Source organism: Dermacentor variabilis, chromosome 10 (assembly GCF_050947875.1).
Source record: "Dermacentor variabilis isolate Ectoservices chromosome 10, ASM5094787v1, whole genome shotgun sequence".
NCBI lineage: Eukaryota > Metazoa > Arthropoda > Arachnida > Ixodida > Ixodidae > Dermacentor > Dermacentor variabilis.
In genome coordinates this window covers 48,110,063-48,130,185 of record NC_134577.1, presented here as the reverse complement: position 1 = coordinate 48,130,185, position 20,123 = coordinate 48,110,063, and the positions used below count along the sequence as shown (strand labels likewise).

General features: G+C 50.9%; 1 protein-coding gene across 1 annotated transcript in view; it reads right to left on the bottom strand.

The window, feature by feature from the left end:
• LOC142560482 (uncharacterized) overlaps positions 1-20,123 on the bottom strand; it is a 99,155-nt gene that overhangs the window by 27,595 nt on the left and 51,437 nt on the right. The window contains exons 6-8 of the mRNA XM_075672636.1: positions 19,778-19,868; positions 7,353-7,407; positions 5,887-6,044 (exon numbers count right to left, since the gene is read on the bottom strand). Of these exons, the coding sequence (XP_075528751.1) occupies positions 5,887-6,044; positions 7,353-7,407; positions 19,778-19,868 (304 nt within the window). The remainder of the gene's footprint in view (positions 1-5,886; positions 6,045-7,352; positions 7,408-19,777; positions 19,869-20,123) is intronic.

The following is a 20,123-nucleotide window of genomic DNA, read 5'->3' as shown; positions in this document are numbered from 1 at the left end:
CTCGTGCAAAGAGGTAGCTCGTCTACAGTGCCTGTTCGGCCGTTTCCCTCACCTTGGGATCAAGAGAGGACCGAGTGTTTATAAACCGATGTTGTGCGGTTGCTCAGTGGACTTTCTCTCGCAGTCATGCTATACAGATGAATTGCACCGTTCTTATGTAGATACTGTAAATAAACCCATATTCCTCGTTCTCGATGAGAAGCAGTCCTTCCCTTCAACAACGTCCTCAGCGTGGATAAGTTGGACGACGGCATGGGCCAGCTACCATCTAATTCATACCCGACTCCAATCTTGACAACTGGGTACGAACGGTGGGATTGACCTCCCGATCCTCACGACTGGATGCCCGCGTTGGGATCGTCCTCAAACTCTTACAGCCCCTACCCCTATGCAGTGTAGCCAGCCGGAGGTATCCCCACGGTTAGCCTCCTTGTCTTTTCTTTCTTCCATATGTATCTCTTCCTCATTGCTGACAAGGCCTCGCCAGCGTAGGAAAGGGATATACCGAGATGGTGGCATTCGGTGTACTGTCGGCGGTTCAATCGTAATGCTACAGGTTGCCCGCCTTTTAGTAAACCACCAAAGCTCACGTAAGCGTGCCTTCAAGCGAAGTGTTCAGCTTGAACGGCGCCGTACCGCGTTCACGAAACAGCCCAAAGTGGCACCCCGTCGCAAGCACTTCGCCAGACAAGCGCGCTTGAGTAACGGGCCCGAGCTTTGAGCACGGCGCTGAAGCACCACCGCCGCCTACTTACAGTGACAAGTGCATTCGACGCGGCGCGCGAGCGTAAGAGGACACGACACCTTTACCGTGTGTCGTCGCGCGTTGTACGTGCGTCCGTGCGCGCTTGTGAAAGCACGATTGATAAGTGGAGAGTAGGGGTGGCAGCCCTCAACCTAATTTGAGAACAAAGCTCGCCGCAGATGTGACCTCGCCACGGGTGTGGCGGGCCTGAAGAAAACAAAAGCGTCAAATCCGAAATCGCACGAAGCAAGCGTAAAGAGTGAAGCGGAGGAAGAAGCAGCCGCACTCTTTGCCCATCTTAATTTGCGGCCGGGGCCTGGGACTCAATTATAAAGTAAAGAAACAATAATTACGTTACGCTTCCATTCGTCGACGCCCGTTCCTTCCTATATTTATTTCCTTCAGCCCCTCCCCTCCCCAATGGAGCGCTCTCAGTGTTCTCTTAAGGCGATTAACTCGCCTCGCCGCCCTCCTTTCCACCGACCTCCTCTCAACCTTATAAGACTCGTGGGGCGGGGGAGGGTCGGCTCTGTACGTTGTAGCCTTCGTCATGTGTACAGCAAACCACCGAACGTGCACACAAACAAAACAAAACAGACAGCAAAAGGTGAAAAAAAGAATGGCGCGGCGTAGCCTTCAAGAAGAGAAGGAGGGGAGGATCCTCTGCACACCGTCCCGCTGGCATGGCTGTCGAATCGGGAACGGATCTAATTTATCCCTGGCGCGCAGAAGAAACTCCGGAAGCCAGGAGCACAAAAAGCAGCGGCGGACGCTTGTCGCAGCCGCGGCACCAGGAAGGGAATAAGGTGGACGACGGGTTCTGTGCGCTCTCTCCATCTCTGGAGCGTTCATTACTTTACTTTTTTCTGACTCTCTTTCTTTCTAAACTCTTTCCAGGTTCGTCTGTCTCCTCAACTTTCCTCTATTCCTCAGTCATTCTTAGTTATCGCCCTAGCTTGTTCCTGATTTACCTTAATTGTCTTCTTCCGTTATCGTTCTCTTATTTTACCGGCATTCTTTCCCGAAGCTCCTACTTCCACCGCGCATGTCTCGGTGTAATTTTTTTCTTCTTTGCAATCAGCGTATTCTCGGAATTCTTCGCAGCCTCCATCTTAGCCTCCTTGAAGTTATATGCCGCCATTTTTCTTCCCGCCGTATCTATATGCCTCCTTCGCATATCCCCTCCCCCATTGTACTGCGTTTTCTTTCCGCATTCCTCCCTATACGTTTCCCGTTCGTTCCCTTCCGACCCTTTTCTTTCGCCTCGCTTTCCTATTTCTTGCTCCTGTTTCTACTCAACTCTCTGAGAACCCCGGAACAAAGCGAGAAAAGTCTAACTCTCTCTCCTTCCTTTCCCGCCCTTTCCCAGACAGACCAGTAGAATAAAGAAGGGGGAAAATGAGAAAGAAGGCAATAGCATCGTGGGCGCTTTCACCTGGAACTTTTCCCTGAAGCATGGTGGGCTGTAGAACCGAAAAAAAAAAAAGAGCTTGGGTGCGGGCGAACTTTTGCAGCAGCAAGACCCGGCGGCCACGCGTGCTTCTTTTTTTTTCTGCTCTATTCCCTTACCCTATTCCTAACGCCATCCCTACGCACGCCGCCGCTGGAAGGCGCATGCGCAGTAGCTTCGTCTTACGCGCCGTTAGAGTGAGCTACGCGTGAGCGTATAATATAGCGCAGCGCGCCGTGGCGGGTTTCCAGGAGGAACTCGTAGAGCCGTGAAACACCGCCGGTCGGACGGCTGGCCGACGACGGCGCCCTGCCTAATTAAAAACGCCCGCCTCCCGACCCCCCCCCCCCACCCTCCCCCGCCTTTCTCATATACCTGTAGCTCGTAGCTTATGCAGGCAGGAACTGCGGTTCTTTGCCGAGTGCGGGTAGGACATGAACGTTTAGGCTTTCAACGCGGCGCGCATATATATATATATATATATATATATATATATATATATATATATATATATATATATATATATATATATATATATATATATATATACGACGTTTTTTTGTAACTTTTCGCATTCTTTCGGAGGACGCTTTAAGAGTGTTGGCGGTCACTTTGTGGTCTGCGGTCCCCGCTTATAGTCCTTAGCGATTCTACGTTGTTTCATACTGCAACTAGAATGTAACTTGCAGCGTTTATTCGGCAAAGGATTTAATATCCGCGGCGTTTGATTTTATTGCTAGATGGTCATTCCAGGCGCACTTCTTCCGTCGGCGTCGCCGATCGGTTTCGTATAAAGTCCAAGGGCGATAAAATCGTCGCCACGCGCCGTATAATTTATACGCGAGTGAAAGCGTGGCAGAGTGAAACGGATGATCGCGGCTCAATCTCGTGCACGCAACGGCGGAAAGCGGGGAGGTAGCGCGCCGCCTTCCGTCGCGCGCATGGCTCCGGGGGGAGGGGGGGGGGGCGAGTGAGGACGCGTTCTACTTCGGGCGGCCCAAGTGCCACGGTACTGCATTTTGAAAGCCATCTGCGACGGGCACGGAATCCGTGCTGCGCTGTCTTCAAGGCGTATAGTTCCCGTTGATGAGAGCGGCTGCACGAAGGTCGATTCGCTCGATGCTGCTGCCGCGTTTCTTCAACGCAGAGTTTTGACAGCGAGTTTCGGTGGTCATTGAGTGAGATGCGTTCGTGTTGGCTTGTGTGCGCGTGACGCCATGCTTGTTAGTTTAGTTATACTCGTGGCCAACTTGCTGTGGCTATGAAGGGAAAGCTACGGAGGTAAAGCGCGGATTAGTGATAGCGCTTCTGAAAAGAGCCCCGCGTTTTAATCCACCGTAGTTTAGGCTGGGGAAGACTAAACAGACACCTTATTAGCAACAGTATTTCAATGACGCAGAACACACCACTGAGTGTAAAGGTTTGTCTATTTTGCGGCTTTTCCCTTTCGCGTCTGGGCAACGCGAAACCGTAACACGTGGAAGCTGCATCGATTCAGCGTCTGTTCCGAGCACCCAAAAGCACTGTCAAACGCTGCCGGACTACTTGGCGCGGTAACATATGCGCAGCAGCCACGCACCTTTCCCTTCCTACTCACCGAAAGTCGTTCGTGAGTATAGTATGCCTACGTTTACAAGTTTATACGGCCGATAAGACTACTTTCGTTACTTCCTATAGCTGTCCACTAATTTGCTCTCCAGTGTGCCTTGAATAGACTGGATGACAGGCCATTTACAGAAGCAAAGATCTTGGGAGCCTGGCCTCACAGTTCATTAGCCCAGAAAGCAGTTCGAGCGCTTCTTCACTACCTGAAGGCAACAGACTTGAGTGCCCGACTATAGACATCCTACACCTGTTTTCTCTCTCTCCCTTTCACTCCTCATTCTCCTCTCCACGTGTAGGGTAGCAAAATGGACTCAGTCTGGTTAACCTCCCTGTCTTCCCTTCTTCCCCTCTCTCTCTGTCTCTGCTGTCGCAATTGATGCTTCGCCTTTCGGGCGAAACTGGAACTTTTTTCGTGTTAAGCGGGATGCGAAAGGCACGCGAACGACGGGCTAACCCGTGTGATCGTAAGAGCGCCTTCGGTGCGCAATTACAGCTCAAACTTTCGCGTGGTAATTTTGGCGATCGCCTTCGTAAGACCTCGCGTTACTCTTCGCAGGTAGCGTCGAAGCGGACGACCGATAGCGTTCCTGGCAACGTGCGAGATGTCGAGCTTGGCACAGCGCAAGAAACGCTGCCATTCGTACAGACGTAGACGTTGTCCAGTGCCGAGTTACGCGAAACGTCCGCGAAATCGACCGTATCTCCCAGAGCTAAAAGTACGGTCGCAAGAATAACCATAGCTGCTACTCGACGAGAAAGCAGACGACGACCCGCGAAATCACGCGGAGGTACGAAACAAAGCTCCGCTTACAAAAACAAACAAGCAAACAAACAAACAAAATACGGAGCGCGAGTGACGAAAATTGTGACGTAAGCGCGACCTCGGTACGAGGGTCATTCGTAAAGTTCCCGTTGTAGACATCTACTGGGTCAACGGTATGGCAGACACGCTCGTTTACAACGCAATGACTGTCCCTGGTGGTTTCGCCACACGGCATGCAAGCAGTGCTGGAAAGCGCCGCTGCAGAGTCGAAACTAACGCCTTGAAGAGCACATTGGGGGACGAGGCATTCGTGGGAATGTTAAGGAACTGCGGGGGGAGTCAAAGTCTGAGAAGCAATGCACGGGCGACGAGAAACGCCTAAATCTGGAGTTCCGAATCGTTTTAAATTTCTTGGGGCTCTCCTCAGATGAGCACTGAAAAGCCGCTATACGCGAGCGTTATCGAATCCCATATCCGAATCAAAATAGGGGCTCAGCGGCCTTCATGGTGACTTCGATCACGCGCAGCTGCGGGCTGCCACAGCCGCGAGCCACCAAGGTGAGCTCGCAGGAATGCTGCAGCTGTGCCAGCGCCACCAATGCTGACGTCCATGAGTTTGCGTCACTGCCATCTTGGGGCAGCGTTTACCGCGGTGCGTGTTGCCGTCACTGCATGCGCGCTTTGAAGCGGGCCTACCTGCACAAGAACTCAGCTCTACAGTTCCCAACAACCAGGTTTTCTCTTCTCTTTCTTTTAATCGGGAGAGAGGGCAGGCCGGTGTCGTCGCACGTCGTTTTATGCCAGCTACTTAGATACACAGAAATTTCGAGAAACAGGGCCTGGGGGCACGTACCCGGCGTCACGCTACCACTGTTTGCCATCTTACGGTGAATTCAGCAAATCGCACCGGCGCGCACTGGGGCGCCCCGGTGCGAACCGGTGCGATTTTCCGAATTCGCGATTAGTAGATGCGTGAGCGTGTGTGCTGCCGTGCGAGCATGATACGCCAGAGCATCACTTAAATTATTCTGTCTGTGTGGGTGTGCGCGCGCGAGTGTCTGTGCGCACACGTGCTTGTGCGTGCGTGCGTGCGTGCGTGCGTGCGTGCGTGCGTGCGTGCGTGCGTGCGTGCGTGCGTGCGCGCGCGCATGTGCACGCGCACTAGCTCTCGTGCGCGCGCTCGAGCTAACGCCCTTTCAGGCCGACCGTGCAATCTGTGTCGTCCGCGCTCGAAATTTGTCCGCAGGCTTTCGGCACAGGCCACGTATACGTTTTCGTGCCGAAACATAAACGCAAAAAAGAAGATGGAAATTCGACCCTCACCCGTTTGCGATTCCGACGACAATTCCACCACGAGCTCCTCTTCCTCCATCGGCTCCTCGTCGACGACAAAATTAGGGTCAGGCACGGCCTCTTCTTCCTCCGCCATGTCCTCTTGCTGAGGCGACGGCGACAGCTTCTCTTCCAACGGTGGCTGCTCGCTGTGGAAGTGAAAGTGTTGTAGCTGCTGTCTGTCGTGCGACAAGGTAGTGCGTGAAACTGCGGTGGAGCCGTATCAACGAGCGTTTATTCAGCTAGCCGCTCTTTTTGTTTTTACTTGTGATAGAAAATTATACTTTCTCTTTACGTTAGTTCGGGAAGGGCCTTGTCTATATATGTGGCCTCGAGTGTGTTCTCGTGCAAAATGTTACTTACAGAAGCGTGTTATAGTTATTCCTAGCACTGACCCACGTATCCAGGCAAGTCCCTCGTGCGTCATCTGCCTAATAACCTTTTAAAAAAGCAGCAAAAAACAATGAAAGGAAACAAAGAAAGGCACGACGGTATTCACCGAAATCTCGGAGGCGACAACCATCATTTACCAAGTGCATCCTAGATGGCGCCGCAGAATACAGAGCCATAAAACCCCTTAAACTTCTTAATGTAACGACACTCTCCTCATCCGCTTTCACTCCTCCTCGTTTCTCCTCTCTCTCACGTTCCCTCCTCGACCGTGGCGCCCCCTACACCGCTCGAGCGTAGAAACGGCGCCAACATGCGCTCCTCGCCCCTCCATTATGGTGGCTAGAGGCCTTAACTTCGTGGACGCTTCTCGAGCAAAAATGGCGCTGGAGCACGGTGCGAGGGCCCACGTGATGCTATTAGGCCAATAGCGACGCCGCGTCGGCCTCGGCCAGAGGAGCGCGAGGAGGGGGCGGCATTCTTCAAAGCGCGGCGCTACTTTACGAAGGTTAAGGGGCCTTCTTACCGTGCCGCAGCAAACACAGCGGATTCACCGAGGTGCGTAGTATCTACGACTTGTTAGCGCACTCCTCCGCCGTGCACAGTTCAGGCGGCAACTACTGATCATAAAGCACGTACGGCAGTGGCGACATGCGGAATAGTGACCCGGCCCGTTGCTGCGACGACGGTACAACACCTTCCAATAGCACACCATGTAGCAGCGCAACGAATGGTCGCGAACAAAAAGAAACCAACCACACAAGTGCTCCTTCGTGACGTCATCTCATCCCTGCACGTCGACACTCCCCATCCGCAGTGTTGACCAGCTTCGAAATTCTCGCCCAATACATACGGCTTAGCCATTTTGCTCGCAATTTTACCCACGCGCGATCGCGAAGTGTCGAAATCGCGAGTTTACACACAGTATGCACACTTCGGCTGAGGCGACCCGAAACGCATCTACAGCACGAAGCGTGTGCAAAGTAAGCGCTTGCTGGAAACCTGCAAGGAATCAAGAAGCATGGAAGACGCGAACGGAATAGGAAGAAGAAAACGAGACGGCGCACCTTTGAGCACGGCGAGCAATCTTCTCGCAGTAACTTCGCACATCAGCCAGCATGCCTGCGTGAAAGTGACATCCACACATGGGTCCGCTACACAGTGAGGCATAATGTTTCAGTTGAGCGTAGGCGGGCGCATGGCAAAACTGCCAACAACAACGCACATCCGCGTTATTGTTAGCAATTCAGGGTGCTGTACAATTTTTTTTATTATTCGCCAATATACATAGCATTCTGCACATACACACAGCAGCTTTCAGCAAGCAAGGTATAAATGTCGCGACATTTAGCAATAGTAAACTGGTTTGCTCTAATTAAGAGCTACCAGGTAGGCCTGTACCAGTACAAACGCAAACGCCGAACGACGTTGACGGGAACGGCGCTAACGGAAGCATCTTGCGCCAATGCGCTGTGTTCAACCATATGTTATCGCCTACAGTGAGTGCTATGTCGTCTGGCATACCAGACGACATGGCACCGAAGCGCCCAAGTTTTCAAGCTTCATTTCGTCGCTCATTGGTGTCGCTGCTGTCGGCTGATACTGCAGGACCCGTCTGAGCATGACTACCAAATAAGTTTCCTACAAAAAAAAAAATTGCTCTAAGTGAACACTGGCGCTAGTGTCTGTTGCAGCTGCCAGGCAGAGCCAGGCGTGGGAATGAATCGCATTTATTTGGCTACGCTTCGTCCTTCTGGTTTTAAACGGCTTCGGGACATTACAAACTGATCGTATTTTTTAAACAAACCATTGTGTCCGAACGGCCACAATTCTCAATGATCGCCTCGCTGCGTTTAGAATATTGCGAGTGGATTGAAGTTCAGAAAGGCGTAATAAGCAACCACATAAGAACGTTTGAAGCCACAAGCACGAAGACTGGCCGAGTCCACGTACTGAACTACCTTCCAACAGAACGGCCGCGGCGCCAGAGCTCCCTCGAGTAATTTTTTTTTTTGAAGAAACCCTTACGATCGTCCACAGCCCGATGAGCAGTCGCGTAAAACTGATATGATTAAAGAACTGTGCGCAGAATAGCACGCAGAAGATAGCGTTTCAGTTTCGGCAAGTTGGTGCGGCATACGGTAAATACTGCGACATACGGCGCGAAAAGACGATGACAACGAACAACTTACTACGCACAGGACCAGACGGAGATGGTCCTGCGTGTCAATGTGTGTAGACGTTTTTCGTCGCCATCTTTTCGCACCTTTTTAACTTGCAGTATGCAGAAGAGCGCATACGCCGGCAACGCTAGTTTCGTTTTAGTGGGCAGCCCCAACTATTCAACCCTTCCATACGTGTGCAGTTAGAAGTCACCGCTCCTTGCAGGGATTGCGCTCGTCGATGTCTAAGTGGGCAGTTCTTTGTCCCTCGTGAAGTTGAACCAACGAATTACTGCCGCGACTGGAAGAAAGGGAAATCACACAAAAGAACACACGGAAACATGCAGAAGCACTGCATGCTGAGTCATTCTACCCATTCGCGTAGTACTTTTCTGTAATAATCACGAACCGCCTGTCTTTCGTTATTTTTTGGTGGGTAGGGGGGATCGCCGGGTTTTAAAGAAGGCTACGCGAACACATCAAGTACACTACTCAGATGCGAATGAAGAAAGAAAGAGAGACAAATAAAGCAAAAAGAGCAAAAAGAAACTAATAAAGCCCCAGGCACGCAAACAATAAATATTTTAGTGTGGTACACACATATGCCCCATACATATCTGCACATAGGCATGAGCGAGGAAATAACGAAACACCCAGTCCCTCAAAAATGTTGCATTCGGGTTCAACCAACTCAGCCCAGCAGCTCGTTGTATTGTGGTTTTGAGGGGCCGACGCTGTTTACTTTTTTTATGCGAAAGCGTCAAATTCCACATTGAGCGAAATAAGTCGGCGTCTATCGTTTGTAGCAGCGAAACGGTACCTAAATTCACCTTGGCTAAGACGCCACGTCAGGGACACGCCTCGACGAAGCAGAGCAGGTGAAAGGGCACTCGATAGTGCGCTAACGGTTGCGTGACGGGACAGGTCATCGCCGAGGCGCCACGTCACCCTCCCGCTCTCGGAAGCCGGCGCGCGGTCTGCATCCTTCTCTCTCTCTCTCTCTCAACCCCACTAGGCTTAGCTGCTGCGCACGCCAGCCGGTCTTGTGGCCGCTGCTGCTCCCTAGATCTCACGTCGCGCAGGACGTCGGTGGCACGCGGCGTTGGCCCCGCAAGCTACTGCTGCGTGCTGGCTCGGGCAGCACGTATACCGCTATGGTGCATTGCTCACGGCGCAAAACTCGAAGGACCGCTCAGCGGCGTTCAATTGGACATTAATGGTACCGCATTCAGAACTCGTATGAAGTGCTTAGGCGTCTCGAATTTTCATGTAAACAATATAGTAAGGTAATCCTCTCCAAGGCTGGCTATATAGGAGCGGGGGAGCCCCCACAACTCCTGTCGTATATACGCATTTGCAACCCTCCGTATTTGCACGTAAACCTGACCGCGAAAAGCACGACGCGCTAGCGATATAAAAACGTTTAAAAAAAAAAAGCCAACGAAGGAAGACCTAGCCTGAGCAGACGAATCACGCAGTGTCATTCACAGACGCCACCCACGAAGTTGGTTTTCGCTAAGGAAATCGCGAATGGCGCCGTCGGCACCGCCTCCAACGTGCAAGCACGTTGTTCACAGTGAAAGGTCGTCTGTCAAGGACGCTCTGTCCTTCGCACCACTGTGCATACGCAGGTGCAGCGCGCACGTGATCACCTCGACGGGGCAATGACACGCGGGAATGCTTTTACGACCCCCCCCCCCCCCCCCCCGCGTACTAGCGCGGGCTCCGACCGAGCAATAAACGCCGCGTCAAAAACCCGCGGCGCGACTTGTACAGGGACGCATACTTTGCGGGGGGAACGCAATGCCGGCGACATTACGAAATGCAAATTAAGCCGGCGGCACGAACGCGTGCGAAGCGAGGCGATGGAGACAACTTTATGCGTATTACGCGGCGTGTTCTTTTTTTTCCCGGCGATTGTATCGGATTATTAAAGAAATACGAGAGGATTATTAAAAAATGGCGCAGCGATGAGGGCACGCTGCATGCGCGCCTGTTGATCTCCTTTCTGCCACCCGTGTTCTTACTGCTGGGTCATAACTCCTTTCAGAACTGACGCACCCAGCTAGCGCAACAACAGGTTTTATTACTATTATTATTGAGCTATATTAAAAGGGCGCTAAGAAAAGAAATCTAAATTATATACTACGTGCCCTTTCAAGACTTTAGTTAATTTGGCTGGAACACGTTCGTTAATAAAAGAGCAAAAAAGAAAAAGTCACATAATAATTTACTGAATATTGCGCCGAAAGCTGAGTAACGGCCCGTTAGTGTCACGTCATAGGTTGCAAAGTATGTCCTGGTATTTGGGTCTATATGCACCAAAGTAAAAAAAAAAAAAGCTCCGTTTGCAACGTGTCACACGAGAAAGATTGTCCGCGCCAGACAATATGTCACGAAATGAAAATACGTATACAGCTGCGCTCAAATTTCGCATAGGGGAGTATCGCAATCATCGGCGATTTTTAGCCGCGGAGCTGTTCTAAGTCGAGCATTCGCCGTCTACTGTCTGGTGTCAAACAGTAAGGACAGTTCCGGATTTCACCGCCAGAGGACACGCTGAGGGTAGGTGCGGAATAAAAAATAACGGTAAAGGGGAAGAGAAATGCGTCCGTAATGAAACACAGAGCGCTATGGGAATGCAGTAGTGCTCCGGGGTATGTGGAAAGGTGTAATGGTTCCAGGACTTACATTTGTAAATGAGATTGCTTGCTTGAAATCAGGGGTACAATCACGAATCGACGGGAACCAAATGTCAGCGAGAGGCCTCGCATTGGGCGCTCACGGGAAGACTACAAATGAAGCTGTGCAGGGTGATATGGGCTGGGCAAGTTTCGAAGTGAGGGAAGCTCACAGTAAAATTAATTATAAGGAACTACTGAGGAATATGGAAGAAACTAAATGGGCTCGGAAAGCTTTCAGGTATTTGTACAGGAATAACAGTGATTCACAGTGGAGGCAAAGAACTAGGAAGCTTACTATAGCAAGCATTCGGCCTGTATGGTGAGCAACACAGCAAGAGAGAACGTCAAGCGGAAAGTCCGAGAGGCCGAGAGAATCTCGTGGGTGGCGCAATGGAAAGGAAACCTGCCATGAGTACTGCTTAATAGGAAAAAACGAAATCAGGAAAGAAACAATTTATGATAACTCAAAGGGAAGCTCATTACTTTCCGAAGCGGGATCAGAATTCCTTAGAACACGCACTTATAAAGACAGACAAGGAAGCAGAATGGTGTGCTTGCTGCGGTAAAGCTGGGAAACGATGTAGCATGTTGTATTAGAATGTGAAGATATCTGCCAAGCGGTCGATTTAGGCATCTCTGGCCTCCTTGAAGTCCTTGGGTTCTGCGAGAGCAGGGGGAAAGGAAACATATCCGCAGTAGAGATTAGTAAGAGGCGATTGGAAGATTGGTGGAAGTAGGGAGACGACAAACAACGGAGGCGTGCAAAAACAACGTTCATAATAGGGGTTCAGAAAGTTTGGTTGTGGGAGTTTTCTCTTTCCTCTTTCTAAACATAGGCAGGACATTAGGTAAAGTAAGTGAGTGAGTGAGTGAGTGAGTGAGTAAAGTAAGTAAGTAAGTAAGTAAGTGAGTGAGTGTGTGAGCAAGTAAGTGAGTGAGTGAGTGAGTGCGTGAGTGAGTGAGTGAGTGAGTGAGTGAGTGAGTGAGTGAGTGAGTGAGTGAGTGAGTGAGTGAGTGAGTGAGTGAGTGAGTGAGTGAGTGAGTGAGTGAGTGAGTGAGTGATACTGATCCCTTTTGACTCAGCATTTGTCAACGCCACAGGAAATGCTGAATGCACGAAATAAAGTGAGGCTACAAAGTAAGGAGAGAAAGAGCATAAACACGGTTTCGTCACAGAAGTCACAGTCTGTGAGGCAGTCTGGGTGGTCCGGTTCGCTGTACTCCAGGCTCCAGTTGCCTCGGATTTCACCAAAGCCACGACGATACAATGCGCCAACCAGGCCGGTTCAAGTCTGCGCGTCCCAGACGCGTCGTTGCCTGGACGGCCGTGATGTGACGTAGTAGCTCGTGTAGTTGAGGTGAGGTGCGCGTATGCAGCTCGGTCGCCCTCGGTGAGTCCAGTCGGCGCCAGGCTCTCGGACAGGAGGCACGATCGGGGATCTGAAGGAAGCCTCGGACATTGCTTTAACACGTGGAGGAGGGTTTCTTCCGGGGCACCGCACAAGCAACACGTCGGATCCACGCCGAATAGTTCGTGGCGGCGTTGGTTTGTTAAGGAGAGCGCAGCAGGGCGCCACCTCTATCGCCTCGGTAGTGTGGCGATGGGCACGGTTCCGGCTTGTGGTGGTAATATAGTGCCAGGCTTTGCTTTTTCGCCGCTGTCGTGCGCCACATAGTTGTTTCAGCATCGATTTCCTTGATGACTGCTTTGAGCCACTCTGTATCTGTTAACGTCATGGTGTTTTGAATTTTGGCTGTATTTCGCGTCTAGGGACGTGTATTTCCGAATCCAAGCTGTCTTGATGTTTGTATATCTTAGGTGCAGGTACACTCTGCGACTGTAATTTGTGTTTGCCATGAATTTGAGTCTGCTGGTGTATTGTAATTTGGACCTCGCCTCCAAATTGCCTCGTACGAGGACCAGCTCATTTCCCCACTTAGTGCTGCATTTGCAGTGGCTATGCTGCCCCCTAGCAGCCAGCGGCCTAGCTCTGTTTGATGACATTCTAGGCATTTTATGGTTTGACTGGAGTAGGCCAACGCAACGTCTGCGTACGTTGTCGCTGGTACTGCTATTCCCTTCCACAGTGTGCGTCCAATAATGTATGGGTTGTGCGAATGTCTGGCCAAGTGCCAGATGATGCCAGATGCGTTTTGGTGCGGATCCAGAAAATTTGGCTGGTCGCTGAGAGTTAGGCCAGGGTATTTGCATTCAGATGTTTTTATTTTTCTTGATGAGGTTCCCTTGGAGGGGAATTCGTCACCATTGTTGTTTGCGTTTATTCCCATCCACTTTGTCGCTGTGTTTTGTCAGTGTTGAACCTTAGCTGGTCGTTTCCTGCAACCCGGGTGCAGATATCGAGCTGGCGTTGGCGGTCAGCTGCTGATTCTTCTAGCAGCACAATATCGTTGGCGAATGCCCGACATTTTGGTGTATTCTTCGTGCTTGTCAGTTATTATCGCGGACGGAAGGAGGCCTGGTCCCTCGTTGTTAAATGTTTGGAGGAGCTGTGTGATGTACATGTTATATAGTGTTGGGGACAACGGGCATCCTTGTTTTAGTCCTATCTTTTGCTCGACTTTGTTAGACCTTAGTGTGTTGTAGTGTGTCGACTGCTGCGCAATCCGTGTATAGGTCCTTGAACAGGTCTACGCTTTTACAATCTAGTTCAATGCTATATAATCACAAGAGCTTGGTGGCGCAACCCCCCCCCCCCCGTTCCCATGGGGACGCTCATAGCATTCATCCATCCATTCGGGGCTCGGCCGGGATGCGTGCGGCCCAATCAGAGGGCACGCCGATGGGCGGGGGAAGAGCGGGCCAATCAGAGCGCGCGCCGGTGGAGGGGGGAGGAGAGGGGTATACGAGCAGGTGTTTCGCCGGCGCGCGCCCTTTCGCCCCATGTATTCCGCTCGGTGCGAGCGGCAGCGCCGCCGTCGCGCAAATCCCGAGCTTCGCGAGCGAGAAGCGCAAGCAAAGCGCCAGCGGAGGGAAGCCGCTACCTCCGAGGATCGAGAACGGGCAGCGCAAACCCCGTTATCAATTCGGCCACAGACCCGTTGACAATGGCATCGAGAACGTCGATGTTTGCAGCGATGAAGTACGGCTTGCCTATCACCTGGTTCTTGGTATGTTTCTTAGAAATCGAAGCTCGAATCTAGCAAAACGAAGACAACGAGACAAAAGACTTTCATGAAAACCGCGCTAAACACGAGTTCGAACTTGAGAGAACGATCACCAGCTTCACTGTTTTGACAGCTTTCATTGCGTGACACTGCCTTTATTTCTTTTTCATATTCGGCCGACCGTTTTGGCGCAGTGAATGATTATTAAAATTGCTACGACCTGTCATCGGCTCGTTTGTAATACAATGTAGCCCATTTTTACCGATAAACGATTAACTAAGTACGAGTAAACGCCGTCAAAAATTCGCGTCGTCATGGCTAGCTGATACGAGAACTTCAAGGCAGTGATCGCCACCCGTCTTTTGCTTTCGCCTCTTTTTCTGGCTTATTAAGCAGCGTTAACGGCCTAAGAGGGCGGCCCAATGAAACGCTTCCGTAAAATGGCCTACAGGTCGCGTCGACGCAACGTACAGTACACGCCAACGCAATCACACGTCAACAAACGCTAACGAGCCGGGACAAAAAAGAATAATCAGAATGACAGCCGCTGACTCTCGGAAGAAATCGAATTCTCCGCGAAGGCAATGAAGACAAAGGAAGGTTTTGGAGGGAATGGGGGGGGGGTGGCAAGGGGGAGTCTGCAGACGTCCCCACGACACCCCGGGGCATGCGCCGATAAAGAATGCAAACGGCGCGCGAACAACACGCGACACCTACCTATACAGCCTGTCGCCGCCTCCGAGCGCTCAAGCAGGCCGCAGCAGCATCGGGGCGAAAAAAAACGAAAAATCCGAGCTGCTCGGCCAGGCTACCCGGCCGAATAACGGGCCCTCTCGTAAATCGTTCACGGGCCTTTGCAACGAGGACGTGCGCGCAACGTCCGGTTGGTGCGTGCATGCACACGTGCGTGCGCCCCGCTCGTTACGCGAGACAAACGGGCCGGACGCTAACGGGGCGATGGGGCGGAGAGACGCACACGGGCTGCCAAACCTTGCAGTGCATTGAGCGCCGCTATGTATGCATGTCGGGGAAGGAAGGGAACCGCGACCTAAAAAACCGAAAGAAGAAGAAGTAAAGCACGTGAGGCTATCGCGAGAGCGGCCAACTGATTTTGTTCAGCGCGAAAAAAAAAAAAGTACATTTTCCAAGTTTTTCCGGGGCTTCTCCGCGGAAGCTCGGAACGGTCACGCACGCGCTGGCAACGTCGCAGCCTTATAAAATAGCGGTTAGGACCTCCATATCGCGATGCCCATGTTGTAAGATGGTTGCTGTTGTCCTTCTTTCTTTTTTACCATGACACATATTCGCTGCGGCGGACTGGCCAAGAATCCAGTAAGCAGGGCAAAATTGATGACTGACTGTTAAGTACATGTGCGAAATTCTAGCCTCGATGAGAACTAAGCGCAGTGGATTGCGCAAAGATGTGTGTATGCCAGAGAAAAAGGCGGGTGAATCGAGGAGCACGAGTTCAAAGATACAAATAAATAAAAAAGCAAAAAAGAAGAACAGATTTAACGGGCCCATCATCTGGAATCGATAGTGAAATCCCGGCGGGGCGCAGGAAACGTACCCGCGAGTGAATTCGAGTCGAGGTTGCCCGAGAAAGGTAACAGGAATTGTCAGCCATGGTTTATCTTCCCTCATCTTTCTGTTATTCTTTCACTGCTGCGTTCTTGCCCGGCGCGGCTTTCTATACCCTCAGCTTGAAAGACAGGCGTTACCCAGAATTTCAAACGCGAAACACGCCACCGACCATCGTGTGTCCGAGCATAATATAAGATCGGGCACATTTTGCGAATGGTGACATCACTTTAGGGCGCTGCACAAATCTTCAAAGGCAGTCATCATCATCATCCTCAGCCTACTTTATGTCCACTCCAGGTCGTAAAAAGCAGTACCGACATCATATCTTCAACCGATCGTTTGCATTAAGTGAAGGTCCGCGCCCTCGTTACCCTGCAAAAATTGCTGCTAAGCTTCAGAGCGCCCTAAAGAATTTAATATAATCGCTCTTCTAGAGCCAGTTTAGGTTCCGTTTCTCAGGAGGTGTCTAGGTCGTGACGTCATGGTGCAGACAGTAAAAACTAAATTATGGGGTTTTACGTGCCAAAACCCCTTTCTGATTATGAGGCACGCCGCTGAGGAGGACTCCGGAAATTTCGACCACCTGCATGGGGTTCTCTAACGTGCACCTAAATCTAAGTACACGGGTGTTTTCGCATTTCGCCCGAATCGAAAAGCGGCCGCCGTGGCCGTGATTCGATCCCGCGACCTCGTGCTCAGCAGCCCAACACCGTAGCCACTGAGCAACCATGGCGGGTGGTGCAGAAGGTAGACACGCAGGAGCGGGGCATCGCGACGTTTCGCCGCTCATTCCAGCTCTGCTCTGTAGCCACCTATGCTACTTCTCACGGTGCTCCGACCTATAGCAGCAAAGCAGACGAACGGGCGAGCCAGAGTGTCAGAACATCCAGATGTCCTGCGTCCACGGGACCACCTTATGCGTCCTGACGTCACAACACAGTCACCTACTGGGATACGAAAACAAAGCTGGCTGTATAATAGATATTATATCAAAATACTTAGGGCGTTCCGAGGATTGTCAGTATGTTAAAGCGAAGCTTTCTTTGCGAACCCCCTGCGCCTCTCTTGCCGACCGTGGCTGCCTGTCGCTGCTGCTGCTGCTCGTGCGTTCTCCGCTAATAGCTCACACTCGGATGCTGGACGGTGGCGCCATCTAGGAGCGATGGCTCACACTACTTCGCCAGCAGCAGTAGAGGGTGGAAGCCGGCCTGCGCAGGCGGGTGGTGGAAAGGGCGAGGAGGGTGGTGAGGAGGGCCGCTACGCACAGAGCCGCGATGAGACGAGAGAGGGCACCGGAGGAGGTGGCCTCACGTTGCGCATGCGTTGGGCCGCCTGGCAACCGTGTGGACGGTTGCATCTGCGCCTCCTAGGGGAGGTCGGGTACTCCGAGTAAACTGCGAAGACCAGCTTGCCTTTTTCAGACCCTATAACACTGGTTGCGTTCAAAGCTGCATTGCATTCTTCGCCACCGTGAATGAAGCGTTCGGTCTCACTTAGCACTCAAGTTGAATAAACACAAACGCGTGTTACAGCGCTCCTTGTGCATTTATGGAAAGCTTCGCTGACTACAGATTCCAACCGGCCACGTTGGATCTGCCGCATTATTATTTCTACGGTTTCGAGGTCGCGGACCTTCGTTTAGCGCAAGAAAGATACAGAAGGAAATTAATTATGAGTCAAAAACATTATTTAGGTACTCCTTTAAGAATACGCAGTGTTCAGCTACAGCCACTGAAATTTATGCAGTATTTAAAGAATTCAAGATCCAATGAATGTGAATTTGTATCAGTGTGCGAGTGTTTGAAACTCTCGTATAACGAATCAAATTTTCTCCAAGTGGATTCGGTCTTCGCATAATCGAACAGTCGCTATTAGTCAGATGTTCGCGGTCAATATCACCGGCTGTGCGCATTTCCACGTTTTAAACGAACAAACTACAGCAGAAAGTGCGACATTTTTTTTCGAACCAGCCATAATAGACATAGAATACGAGAAGTCAGATAGTAGAGCCAGATTTTTCTAGCCAACCCATTCTCATGCGCACTCAGCGAAACCGAAGAGTTTTGGGCATGAGAACAAAGTGCTTATTTGTTCCTAATCCTAAAATTTGTGCGCCTAGTAAACAACGCTAAATAGTGCGCAATGTAATGGAAAAAATTTGCTAACGTTACGTGTACGGAAGTATGTTAACTTCGTTCTATATTAATCGTAGAAACGGCGCTTCATAATTCGATAACTATTCTAAAACTATTTCGTATTCGGTTCGCTTCTGGCACTATTCGATTGGTATTCGACTCGGCGTGAAAGATTACTATTCGCACATCCCTATTAATTCGTATTCCCCTTTCTACTACTAGCGTCGGGCCTCGCAGCATCCTCAATGCCTTCAAGGCGCCTGCCAGCGACGTCACCCCAAGCAGTCTTGCAGAGAGTTTTGCCACAAGCACTGGAACAAGCAGCGAACGATGAAAGCAATTTGTGGGAAACTTGAGGAGAGAGTCGGGAAAAGACCCTCGTAAAATATGGCGCCTCACGGATCTGCAACACCCCCCCCCTCTCCCTCCTTTCCGTTCAAGACTCGAGAAGCGAGCCAAAACTTCTTACAGCTCCAACAGTGCATCGGAAAGCCGAACGGCCGCGCGCGTAACGCCGCTGCCGCGACGAAAGATAGTGGGCCTGGCGGGCAATGAGCATTTGTCTCGAAGGCTACGTCGACGATTAGCGGAGGAAGCGATGGGCTAATATATATGTATGTGCGTGTGTGTACACGCAAACGCAATGCCAAAGAGCTCAGAGAGGCTGGAGAGCAAGGGTGCGTTGCCATAGCAGGAGGGTCGATTTCGGCGCACGCCAATTAGATGGTCGTTTAATAAAAGGGCACGCGCGGCGAGCGGTCCTTCTTACCGCGTTATGGGTTCCGCAGTGCAGCTTCTGGTCCGGGAAGGCAATTCTCGTGTATTCCCGTTAGATTTAGCGACGAACAATGGAGGACGGCACCATTTGCCGAGAGGAGAGCGCGCGTGTGAGCGTGGAGGACGGGCGGGGTGCGACCTTGCGGGACGCTGAGCGTAGCTCGCTTGGAATTGGCTACGAGCGCTCATTAACGCCGTGTATGAGTTGTAAGTAACGCGTAGGTCATCCGGTTGGCGGGCGTATGGCGTACGTAACATTCGTGGGATATTATAGAGACGTAGAACAATACGTACGTTTCGTCTTGCGGTCGTACCAAAGTATAGGTTTCAACTCTCAAAACAAAAAGATAGATGTAAAAGAAGCAGTCAAAGAGAGAGAGAGAGAGAGAGAGAGAGTGAGAGAGTAGCTAAAGATGATATGACACATGTGTCTTGTAAAACGAGACGAATCAGGGGGACTGGGGATACAAATAGAAAAATATGCAGGTCCAACGCAAATGTTGGCATCTACGTGAAGCGAAGCGTTCAGGAACCGGTTTATTAAATACTATAAAACTAAATAATAAATCCAATGCAACGTCTCATCTCCTGCAATGTTTATGCACCGTACAGGTACCAACATTCATTTCATGCAATCTTTAAGTTTATATGCACTACACCGTTCGCAAGCTATGCCGAAATGCAAAAAGCAGTTCATATGATCGCACAATGTGAGATCAGTAAGCTGAAATGTGAGGAAAACGAATTCGATGTTCGCCGAGGGATTATGAATGGTAATCGATGTTCGTCGAATGGATTATGAATACGATTCGTATTCGAAAAAGTTTATATCCGCTTACCTCTATTAAACTTACTAGTACAGCTCAAAAATTTCTTTTTCTCTTTAATGTTCCTATAAGACCAATAAGGTCTCTCTCCTTCCTCTTTCGAAAGGTGACGCCTTTACTGAAATAAAAGCGCAGTTCGTGGGCGTAAGGCTACGTCCTGCATAAATAAAACGAAATGTATACGTATTTACACTTACTCTTGCCCCAAGGCAGCTTACGGCGCTTAGCGTCCAAGGAATTGTGCAGCTGCAGCAGACTCTGCGTCAGGATATGCTGCTCTCGCTTCTCCTGCGACACAGGGTGCGAGAGTAAGGAAAAAAGAAAACGTACGCGTCGGTGTAAAAATAGACAATCACTGACAAAAAGAAATATTGCGGCAGAACCCACTTCACGATGAATGTCGACGTCAATGCGATTGGCTCCGAAGCAACGCGGTGACACACCGCTACTATTACCAACGCCCAAACGCGTCATCCATGGGGCGTGTACTGCAACTGGGCTCCACTGTCGCGCCCTCCTCTGGACACGCTGCGCCATCTAGCG